The sequence below is a fragment of the Populus nigra genome, chromosome 14 (genome assembly GCF_951802175.1).
Source record: "Populus nigra chromosome 14, ddPopNigr1.1, whole genome shotgun sequence".
In the NCBI taxonomy this organism is placed as follows: Eukaryota; Viridiplantae; Streptophyta; class Magnoliopsida; order Malpighiales; family Salicaceae; genus Populus; species Populus nigra.
Genome location: NC_084865.1, coordinates 13,591,710 through 13,604,289, shown reverse-complemented (window position 1 = coordinate 13,604,289; position 12,580 = coordinate 13,591,710). Strand labels below are relative to the sequence as shown.

The window sequence follows — 12,580 nt, the reverse complement described above, 5'->3', positions numbered from 1 at the left end:
CTAAATCCAAAAGTCATGAAGTCTAAGAAATTCTAACAAACATTTAATATATATAATTATAGATTTTATAATAGAACATACTTATAGTTATATTTTTTTCAAAATTTCATGTATATTTTACATTTTCTCATAATAATTCGTCAAAATAACCATTCAATTTATGTGTCATTCTTTTACAGCTTCACTTTATGGGTATTGAAAAACAAAAAGAAACAACTCAAGTGATTTTAGCTTGAAAGGATGTCATTAGTATAGCCTTAGTCAAATAATCTATGATTTTCAATAATAGTATCAATTAAAGAATTAATTTTTTTTATTTTACCTTTTTTATGCTTTTTTTCTTAATATACATCTATTAGATTGTGTTAATTAAACTTTTTGGAGGTTACTGATACGTGGCCATTTTATGGAAAAATTTGATTATATAGTGTACAAAAGCCTTAAATTGGATTTAATTAAGCTCCTCTAATGAATTTAGCATGCTCAATAATGACACTTTGGTTGCTTTATGTTATACTCATTACCTTTTCACCTTTAATTTTTTTTGTTTTACGACTTACAAGCAATATATGGCCCAGTGGGTCGGCCATGTCTAAAAAAATAATTAATTTAGAATTGGTTTAATTCGATTCGATTAACGCATGTTTTGATGATATATTTCATTAAATCTAATTAATTTTCTTTTAGAAAATAAAAACTTCAAAACAATATCGATTTTCTTTTTTTTATTATTTTTTTTAATAGATTTGGAACATCTGACAATAGTTTAATAGATCGCATCCAATCTGGTTCACTTCTACGGATGAGTGTGAGATTTCCCTCTCTCTGGGGATGATGATGTGTGTATTAGTTATTTACAGTTCATAAGAGCAAGGAGATTCCATTTAAGTTGCAGTGCGTGTCGTTGTTTTGTAATGTTATTTCGGGGTAACCTCGGATGCTTCTCAATCTCTTACATAGTTCTCAATCTATTTTTTAATAATATAAAATATTAAAATTATATATTTTTATATGTAATTAGTGTTAGAAATTTAATTTTTTAATAAAGCAAAAGATAAGGGTAATAAAGTAATATACGATGTCAATGTCGTCAATGTGAATGTGAAAACCTTTTGCAGTTAAACTTTACAAGAAGAAGCAAAATTCTACTCTGCAATTGCTTTGAACTTTCTTCTTACTCCATGAACAGTTTCCATGATCATCAAGTCAGGTTCAATGCTCTTTTTTGATGTTTTCTTTTGACAATCAAGTTCCCTTTGCATTATTGCTAATAGGGAAATTTCTCATTTTTCTACTCTCAATGATTAGAGAGAATATTGTAGTGTTAACGTATATGTTATATCGCTAATTGGTTGGTTGGTTGATTAAATATTGTATTTATTTTATTCATGTAAATATATTTATTTTTAATAAAAATTTTATTTATCTATAATATTCATTAAATGTTTTATTAATGAACTTAAAGTAAATATAAAGTCTTTGGAACAAAAATATTTTGTAAATGAAATTATAAAGTTGTTATAATTATGAGATTCGTATTGTATCAAAAAATTGTTTCTAAATATTCTTAGTTAATATACTCTATTAAAACTGAACATTAATTAAAATTGTTGAAACTGATATATATATATATATTATAATATTCTTTTTATGAAAGGAAACAACTGATCTCATAAACTGAAGTATGAGGGGTATTTAAAACTAATATGTAAGTGCTTGTTAGATGAATGTACACTAAACTGGTCCGCATGAGAATTCCATATGAAAAGATCACATGTGTTTATGGAAAAGTTTACGTGACAATTGTACAAGTGATATTTAGATTTGATATCACTAAATTATCTTATATAGAGAATGTTATGTTTTGATTTTATTAAACGTTGTCTTAATCAAGTGTAATAAATGGATATATATTTGGTATCGCATGAATTACATAAAAATATTTGAATAATCAATAGAGCACTTATCACTCTAAATAAATTAGAGAAAGTGTTCTATATGTTTTTAAATAGTATTGATAATAAATCATTGCACAAGATGCAATGATAGTCAAAAAGAGTTTCAAATCTTATTTAAAAATTCAATGACTATGGTGTTGAGGACAAACATGATTTAATAGAGTAGATACATTTCATGCTATAATGATTAAATCAAAACATTGTTGATAAAAGTGAATGTATATATATATATATAAAAGAGTTTTTTCATAGGTTTTTTTTACTATTTTCAAATAAAAAAGACATAAATAATTAATGTGTTTTTTTATTTCATATACCAACATTTTTTTTAATAATATAAAATATTAATATTATATATTTTTATATTTAGTTAGTGTTAAAAATTTAATTTTTTTTGATAAAGCACAAGATAAAGGTAGTAAAATAATATATGATGTCATCACCAATGTTAAAGCCTTTTGCAATTAAACTTTACAAGCACAAGCAAAATTCTACTCTATGCAATTGCTTTGAACTTTCTTGTTAACCATTTCCATGACCAACTTTTCACAAATTCTAGACAATTTGTGGGTTTTATTTCCACGCGGTTTTGGGTTCAATGCTTTTTCTTGATGCTTTCCTTTGACTACAAAGATTCCTTTGCATTATTGCTACTTGAGAAATTTCTCATTTTTCTACACTCAATGATCAAAAAGAACATTGCATCTAGTGTTAATGTATATATCCTATAGCTAATTGGGTGCTTACATGTTATATTTACTTTGTTCATGTAAATACATTTATTTTTAATAAATATTTTATTTATCTATAATGTTCATTAAATATTTAATTAAAAAATCTAATATTTGATTAATGAATTTTGAGTAAAAATAAAGTCTTTGAATAAAAAATGTTTTGCCAATAAAATTATAAAGTTGTTATAATCATGAAATTTTTATTGCAATAAAACATTGTTGCTAAATGTTTCCTCGTCAATGCTCTTTTAAAACTGAATATTAATTAGAGTTGTTGAGACTGATACATATTATATTCTTCTTTTAAAAAATTGAAGCAATTGTTCTCATAAATTAAGGTATAAGAATACCTGAAACTAATATGTGGGTCCTTATCATATGACATGTACACTAAATTGATCATCATAAAAATCTCATATAAAAAAATCATATCACATCATAATTGTATAAATAATCTTTAGAATTTTTTACAGTATTACACATGGGAAGTGGAACCTTTAGCAAAGTTCGATCTAAAACAATGAAAGAGGAAGAAAATTAAGGGCGGAGAAGGAGGCTGGTGCAATGTTAGGGCTATTTTAATTAACCCACCCACAAAAGCAAGGGACATGTCATTTGCACCATCCCATAGTTAGTTTTGAGTGCGTGACACATCGTTTAATTGCTATCTTTTTGCTTTTCTCGTGAGTTAAGTTACCGGCAGGTCCTTTGCTATGTGAAATAGATTTGGTAGGGTCTTGACTTGGTTTATTAGATCCTGAGTTGATCTCATCGAGTCAACTTTCATCTAATATCATTTGAAATTTAATCTGAGTTATGAATAGATCAACAAATCGCATAGTTAATCCATGAGATTGGATTTATTTATTATATAATTTAATTTGAAACAGATTTAATTTCAAATCAATTAAAAATAAATTAATCATTATGCTAATTTTTTTTTCAAAATATCATGTTATTTACTAATTATATAAATTTGATTCTCAAACTTTTGATTGCTAAATATTTTGTTTTGAATCTTTTTTTTTCAATTTCATCTCTTAGAATTTGATTTTTATATCAACTTTGATCCTCATTTTTATAATTGTTATTTGCTTTTCTCTTATTATTTTCTTAATTGAATTTTTTTTATCTATCAAATTTGATCCTTATTCTTTTGATTGTTATTTATTTTAATTATTTAAAATAATTTATGAAATTATGATTTTTTTAATTTCATCATCTTTCAAATTTTTTATCTTTTAGATTTGATCTCTATTATTTTGATTGTTATTTATTTTATTTAAGATAATTTATGAAATTAGATTTTTTTTCAATTTTATTCTCATTCAACTTTTTAATTTGTAAGATTTGTTCCTTATTATTTTAATAAAATTAAAAAAAATATTAATAATTTATTTTATAGTTTATTTTTCATGACACAGCCAAACACTGAAAAATATTTTTTAATTTATTTTCCATGATACTATCAAATATCAAAAAATAATTTACTTTCTAAAAATTTATTTTCAAAGAAAATCATTTCCTAACAAAAAAAAATATTTTCCAATAAATAAATGGGATCGTAGTTTCACTCTTCAAGGACTAGATTGAATTCTTTGAAAAACCTAGAATACAGGAATATGAGTTGCCAAAAAAGCTAAGAGTATTTACAATGACAAAAGTCATTTAAAATAACCATATTATTAATATAGTTATTTAAATAGTGTAAATATAATTATTTTTTTTGTGTTTTTCAACTTAAAAAAATATTTTAACAACTCATTTAAATATGACAATTGAAGTGAAAGCTTGGTGTTATTATTCGATTTTAGAAAAGGAAAGCAAGAGACAAGCTGAAAAAGACAAATTTTTGTTAGCCCACGACTATAATCTTCCTCCTTCATGCTTCTGGCTTTTGTTTTGGCTACCCAGATAGAGCTGCAAAAACAGAACATAATATGCTAAATTAACAGGAAGAGTTTTTGACTTTTGTTTTGGCTAATCCCTCTGGAGATGCCTAAAAGGCAGGAGAAGATACAATGGCAGCCAAGTGCTTGGCCTCAATCAGCAACCTAACAGGGGTATAGGCCGAAACAATACTTGAATTGAAACGAGAATAAGCACATCAGTTTTTACAGCAGTCTGAGTGTGTAAGCCAATTCCTGAGCTGGAAAACCTCCCACACAAAGTAACACAGCACCAACACAAAAAAACTCCCACCGGCAGAGATTGTGCAACAATACCAGGATACGGTTTGCTGAAATGACAGCACAATTACAGGGAGTGTTTATTTTCGTGATTAAACTTGCTTTTAAAATTGTTTTCTGCATGAAAAAAACATCAAACTATGTTTTTTAACAGTTTTGATGTGATAATGTCAGAAATTAAAAAAAAAACATAACTAAAAAACATTGTTTTAAAGCATTTTCAATTGAAAAACAAATTTACACCAAGTACACAGCGGAGGGGAAATGGGAGAAAAAAACATGATTGTACAGGCAGCCAAAAGCATAATCCAGCAATTCCCGAGACCTGTGAGGACATTAGCAACAATAGCAGAAAGCTGCGGGCAAGATTGAAATCCTATTTACTATGAATGGCAACATTGAAATTCCACCACAAGGATAAAATCTCAGTAGCTTGAGAATCAACGAAACAGACGAGAGATAGGAACCAAAACAATAGTCCAGTACAAAAAATGAAGAGATAAGATAGTCCAAGAATCTAAACAAATAGCAGGAGTTAATAGCTGAAAATCTGTAAGTGCAGTGCAAAAAATCACCGCAGTACTCTCGTTGATAGCTGATAGCTGATAGCAAACCTGTCACAGGCAAGAAACAAAAGCAAAGTAGGAGACTGTTACAGCTACATTGGTTTTACATTATCTCCTGTATTCTCCCTTTGTCCAAACACCCCTCTAAACCAACCATCTTCCACCGGGAAAGACACCAAATTCGGACCCCAACTTGAATTTACAATTTTCGTAGATGGCATCAATTATTGCACCATTTTCCACTCCATTCTAAATCCGAGAGAGATTCCATCATCAATCGCTCAATTTTCCACACACTGTTGTTCTCTCTAATAAGGGTTTCATGCGTCATAGCAAGATTTCCAGAAGATATCGAGAGATATCTTAGCACATGAAGTGAAATGGGATTTGATCCAGGTAGTATTTAACTTACCTGGATAAAACTGGAGACAGAGCTCATGTAGCTTTTATCAAGTTTGCCATCAGGATGAGCTAAAAATGCAATTTTAGGGACAAAACAGGACTTCTACTTGAACTATCAAGTAATGATGCATTCGCTAAGAACATAGGAACTGGTGTCTGTTGCATAAACAATCAAGTACTGCCTTCAATTTCGGAACTTCTGCATAAACCCATCATGATTCTGAACAGAAAAGAGTACTCGTTTAGCTGTTATATAGAGAAAGTTAACTCCTCAACAGCTCATTTTTTTAATATTATGAGCTAAAATACACTGGGGCTGATAATTTACCAAACAGAAACACTGGCATTAATCAGCATCCACATTATAATTGCAACCCAGAACCCACGCATACAAACAGAAAGAAACAATGCCAACAATATTGGCTGCAAGCCCACTTTTCCGATCCTAGTAATTATCGTATTCAAATTAGAAACAAGAAAGAGAGCTACACTACAACCATCGCAGGAAGCAAGAAAGCAGACACAAACCAAACGGAGAACAAGTTCATTCCTCAATAAAAGAAAAAATAATAATAAATAACAAGTCTTTTGAGTCAGGAACCTGACATTTGTAGTTGACTTTGCTCACTGTTAACAATCTCCCCTATACAACAGATGACCAGATGATGTTTCTGAAACAAATCACTTGTCCTGCAGCACAAAATTCGAATCAAATTGAAGGCAAGGAGCCTATTATTTTAACAGGTTGAAAGAGACAAGAATAAAAATTCCCAAAAGATTGGGCTTACAATGGGAAGCAGGAACAACTCTTTTCGTAGGAATCTGGAAATCCAGAGTTAAATAAGTGGAGAAGGCAAAGATGCAAAAAACTAATGCACACAAGAAAATGGTACTAAAGTGATATATGATGTCAACGCCAAAGTGAAAGGCCTTTTAGCTAAACTTAACAAGCATCTACTCTATGCAATTGCTTTGAACTTTTTGTTACTCCACTAACAGTTTCCATGACCAAGTTTTCGCAAAATTCTAGACCATTTGCGGGTTATATTTCCACGCGGTTATGCAAGAACACAAAAGGTTTCCATTTCCATCCAAGCCACGTTCAATGCTATTTCTTGTTGTTTTCCTCTGACAACCAAATTTCCTTTGCATTATTGCTGCTAGAGAAATTTCTCATTTTTCTAGGAGAGAGCATTGCATCTAGTAGCTAGCAAACTAGACATTTCATAAAGAATTGCACATATAAAGATGAGGAAAGCCTCCTCATTATAAATCATATTAGGCTTTGTTAACGACTCCACTTCGCCATTTTATGGACAATAGAGGAATTATGGAGATTGAAGACCCAAATCAAGGATTTCAATTTCAACTGCCATGGATAGTAATAGTACTTTTAAAGGGGCAATTAAGAGGATGAAGATTTTCAAAGGGGCTAATTAATCAATCTCAGAACATTTTTACAAGAAGCAAAATTTTCAACATCCAGAAAAGGTTCAGATACCGAAAAAATTTTGGGGAATCATTCTTCGCCCACAATTTCTTCTTCTTACACCTCTTGCAGCTCGAAGAATTCTATTCCTATTAATAAACTTATTAACTATTTTCTTTTCATCAACATCAGTTTTCAGTTTCTTTGCTCCTTCATCTCCAACTTTGCCATTCTCTTCACTCTTAACTTCATTAGCTTCACTATGCTTCCGCTTAAGGAAGTTAACAAGTCCTTCAAGGGCAACATCAGCATTTTCACTTGCCATTAGTTCCTCTGCTACCTCTGCTGGGGTTACGTTAGTACTCTCCATTAGCCCTTCAATTTCTTCATAGAGATAATGGTTCTTGTCGCGAATGCCAAGGTAATTAGAAGCCAGAATACTGAATGCTTGAGGTGTGCAGTAAGACATGTTAATATGCACATCCATTCTACCAGGACGCAGCAGAGCAGAGTCTAGCCTGTCCTTATGATTGGTAGTGAACACAATGATTCGCTCATCACCGCAACTTGACCACAATCCGTCAATGAAATTCAGCAGTCCAGATAGTGTCAACTGCAAAAAAGACACAAGAACAGAATCAAATTAACAAATTAGGCCATTTTGTGAACAAACAATATAAATTGCAGATTAGAAAATTTTAAGCTTGAAGGGAAATGATTACTAACCCTGGAGTTAGAACCATCATACTGATCCCCTCCTTGTTGCCGATCCCGCATTTCCATATTACAATCTATATCCTCAATCACCAAGATTGACCGATTCGTGGTGGACAGAAGAACCCTCCTCAGATCGGAATTAGAATATATACTAGTTAGCTCCAAATCATAGATATCGAACTTGAGATAGTTAGCCATGGCAGCAATCAAGCTTGATTTTCCAGTCCCAGGTGGTCCATACAGCAGGTACCCACGTTTCCAAGCCTTGCCCACTTTCTTATAAAATTCTTTTCTTCCCAAAAACCTCTTCAAATCATCAACTATCATCTTCTTCAACTCTGGATCCAAAGCTAAAGTATCAAAAGTAGAGGGATGTTCAAGATTTATGGACCCCCACATGCCACCATGATCACCCCCATCCTCATCATTGAAAGGACACTCACGATTATAAAGCTTAACAACCTTCTCTTCATCTTTTATCTCTTTACCCCTCTTCAAAACATGAGGCAAGTAAAGATCCATAACTTTCTCTTTGTACTTCTTGTTAAAGGACAATTCAAAACGCCTTTTTTCTCCAGAGTGACCGTTGTTTTGTGGCTCTGTACACACAAAAGCCCACTTCAACTTGATATTCTCGTACACATCTGTAACTACCTCACCTTTTTCGATTGCGACAGAGAAGGTCCTTTGTCTTGGTGTCTTGCCGATTTTGAGTCTCTCTGTTGATGGGCTAATTTTGGTTTTGAGATAGATTTCTGCTGCATCATAAACTTGGTTGCGAGACATGCCACAATGCTCATCAATGACAAGGGTGATGTTAGGGGAGAGAGGAGTGAAGAGGTAGCGAATAGCAGTGGATAAATAAGAGCGAAGCTCATAAGGGATTAGTTCGTTTGCCATGGAACGGATAAGCATCACTGATCCTGCAAAAGCGGCATAAGCAGAGAATAATGTGGATACTGATTGAGGCATGTTCGTTGGAGAAAACATGGTGATGGTTGCAAAGATCGTGAAACTAGGGGACCTTTTTGAGATTCAGAGAGGGTTAATGGTGTCTGGTTGGTGAGATATACGAGCCTCGGAGTACGAATTTATAGGCTAGTGAAGGAAGCTATCGTGATGGTCTGTCTATTCTTCATATCCTTCTTCAGCAAGGAAATGTGAGCCGGTTGCTAATAGGAGCATGTGATCAGCTAGCTTACCCATTAAAGGCAGAGTCTTGCATAATTAGGACAGCAAATATTAAATGAAATGAAAGGTGTTAGGAGGGATTAGTCCTCATGGTAAGTTTAGATGGATAGGGATGCCAAATGTTTGGCCAAACTACACATACACTCTTTAACTATCATTGAGGTTACAATTAGGTCATTCATCTACAAAAAGCTAGGGCAACTATTAAGTTATAATGATACATCCAATCTTAACTTTTCATCTATGAAAAATGATATTACCTTGAATCACGAGTTATGTGAATTTATCAATCCAATATTCTTTATTTTATAAAAAAATAAAAATAAAAAATCAATGAGCTTAAGCGAGTTTTTTTATTTTTCCAGATAATAAGTGAACCTAAGTTTTTTGTAAGTCACATTAGATTAATTTTCTTTTTATTTTTGTCAAAACTTGACCGAACTTAGACTTTAATTCCATCCACTTGGTGGGATTTGATTTTAAAACAAGTGATAATAATAGCACTCCTCCCAATCAATAAAGTTATTACAATCTTAAATGATATTATTAATTGGTTAAGTCTGATTCAATTTAAAACTTATTGGAATAATATCTTTTCTTTTTATTAGTAGTTCTTTTTTTTCCATTAAATTCCTCTATTGGTATAGGTCTTTTAAATTTATGGAAATTTTATCATCCTTGATCTATCAATAAAAGTTATTTTCAATAAATATGCGCATACTTATTGATAATCTTTTTTTTTAATTTTCAGAATTTCATGTATGTTTTACATTTTCTCAAAATAATTTGTCAAACTAACCATTCAATTCAGTGTCATTCTCTTACTGCTTCACTTTACGGGTATTCAAAAACAAAAAGAAACAACTCAAGTGATTTTTAGCTTGAAAGGATGTCATTAGTATAGCCTTAGTCAAATAATCTATGATTTTCAATAGTAGTATCGATTAAAGAATTGAATTTCCTTTTCTTATGCTTCTTTCTTAATGTACATCTATTAGATTGTGTGTTAATTAAACTTTTTGGAGGTTATTTGATGGAAAATTTTGATTATAGTGTACAAAAGCCTTAAATTGCATTGGATGTGATTAATTAAGTGATTTTGAGACTTTTTTTTTTATATATATATATATGGAGTATTGAGTTGAAACCTTGATTATATTTGAGGGTCCGATCATTGAGTTTCCTCCCCTCTTTCTCTTGATCGCATTACCTTTTTTTTATTGATAAAAAAAGAGTTTAGAAAAGCTGCTGAAACCATGTTTCTTTAAAATAAAATTTTTTTTTATTAAAAGTTATTTTTTTTTTAATGTTTTTAGATTGTTTTGATATGCTAATCTCAAAAATAATTTTTTAAAAATAAAAAAAATATTATTTTAATTTATTTCTATATAAAAAAATATTTTAAATTGCAATTACTATTATAATCTCGAATAGACCCACGTGAAGGTAAAAACGAGGGATACCACCTCACAAGCTCACAGAGAGAAGGGAGACAAGAGATGAATTCTAGCACCATAGCAGACAAAAACGTTTGGTGGTATCGAAAAATCGAATTAAATAAAGTCTATATCAGTATATTTTATATGTGGAAAGAGTTTAGAGCGTATGTGAAACTCCACTAATGAAGTTGACGTGCTTAATAATCATATTTTGGTTGCTTTGTAATATACTCATTACCCTTTTAGTTTCTTCTTCTTCTTTCTTTTACAGCTTACAAGCACGATCCAGTGGGTAGGTAATGCCTAAAATATTAGTAATGCTTAAAATATTAATTTAGAGTTGATCTGATTATTTCATGATTTGATTGATTTTGTTAAAATTTATATTTTTTTCCTTTTTAATTGTTTTTTAATTGATTCGTAACATTTGACCCGGTCTTGTACCAAATTGAATCCCAAATCTAAGTTCAATAAATATACCTACAGGCTTCTTTAATGTTTAATGTCAAAAGAAAAGGATGGTAAGAAAAAAAAAAACAAAAAGAGAAAAGGGGCTGCGTGCTAATGTTTGCGGCATCTGGAATAGTAATAAAAGTTTTTTTTTTTTGTTCGTCAATGCTGAAATGGCGATGTATGATCGCATCCAATCTTGTTCATTTACGGGAATAGTTATCAAATTTTTTTTTATTTATTAATGTGAGTGTCCAGACAATTTACACGTATATTAAATAATTCTAAAAATCATGAAGTTAATGACCATGTAATCTTCCAATAACCATCATATTAACAACCACAAGACTCCAACTTGAGACCACATGGAAAGCAAACCGGTTCCAAGCTCTTACCACTGAGCCACCTACTAGATGGTTAGTTATCAAACTTAATAAGGGAAGATTCAGTTAAAGGATCAGGTTGTGAGTGACATGAGTCAATTTAAGTTAACTCGAAAAAATTAAAAATATACATTTGAAATTTTAATATTTCATATAAAAAAATTAAAAAACAGTTCATGTGAATATAGGCTATATATGTTGTAAATAATGAAGTTTAAAAAAATATATCAAAAATTTTTTTATCGTACATTGAAAAAATACTATGCTATCCTTTTAATTTCAGTATTTAAATAAAAAAAGTTTTTTTATCCCACATTGAAAAAATAATTTTTTTCTTTCGAATATAGAGTATATATACTAAAAGATTTCAAATCCCACATTGAAAAAATAACTTTTTTTTAACATATAGTATACATACTAAAGGGTTTCAAATCTTTCAAATCTCACATTTAAAAGATACAATGTTATCCTTTTAAGTTGAAGTATTTAAACCAAAATGTTTTTTATTCCACATTGAAAAAACATAATTTTTTTCTTGTGAACATAGAGTATATATATTAAAAGACTTCAAAACCCACATTGAAAAAATAACTTTTTTCTTGCGAACATAGAGTATATATACTAAAGAGTGTCAAATCCTAGATTGAAAAAATAAAACATTATTCTAATATTTATATAGTGAACTTTGAAAAGGGTTAATAACCAACTAAAAAAAATATAAAAAAATAGGGGTCTAGGAGAAAAACCACATTTGAAAAAAAAAACAAAACGGGTCTCGTCCAAGTTCGCCCAGGTCACCCGGGTCATGAGTCGACTGGGTTTTGTTGGATTTTTACATTGGCCGGTCTTTTGCCTTACCCAGACTGATCTAGTTACCAGATCAACCCACCAGGCCGGTCCAAATTTAATAACTATGCTTCTAGGATGTTGGTTAGTAAGTTAGGTATAAACAATTATAATTGTTTCACACCATTACTAAATGAAATGAAATAACCATTTTTTTTTAATTTATATATAAAAACATAACTCGCCATCATAGTTATTAAACCTGGATCAGCCCGGTGGGTCGACCCGGGACTCGATAGCTAGACTGGTCCGATTAGAAAAAAGACTGGTCAATGC

At 30.5% G+C, this 12,580-nt stretch overlaps 1 protein-coding gene across 1 annotated transcript; it reads right to left on the bottom strand.

Annotated features, from left to right (window-relative positions):
• Nucleotides 1-7,269: 7,269 nt before the first annotated feature.
• On the bottom strand, nucleotides 7,270-9,250 carry LOC133672798 (AAA-ATPase At2g18193-like). The gene is made up of 2 exons (XM_062093329.1): nucleotides 8,005-9,250; nucleotides 7,270-7,891 (listed from the first exon to the last, which is right to left on the bottom strand). The coding sequence occupies exons 1-2, from the start codon at nucleotides 8,983-8,985 to the stop codon at nucleotides 7,343-7,345; spliced, it is 1,530 nt and encodes a 509-aa protein (XP_061949313.1). The 5' UTR covers nucleotides 8,986-9,250; the 3' UTR covers nucleotides 7,270-7,342.
• Nucleotides 9,251-12,580: the final 3,330 nt, after the last annotated feature.

Excerpts from the sequence above, each read along its gene's own strand:
- LOC133672798 (XM_062093329.1), bottom strand. The coding sequence starts at position 8,985 with ATGTTTTCTCCAACGAACATGCCTCAATCAGTATCCACATTATTCTCT. Across the intron at positions 7,892-8,004 it reads ATGATGGTTCTAACTCCAGG|TTGACACTATCTGGACTGCT; the intron begins GTTAGTAATCAT and ends TCTTTTTTGCAG.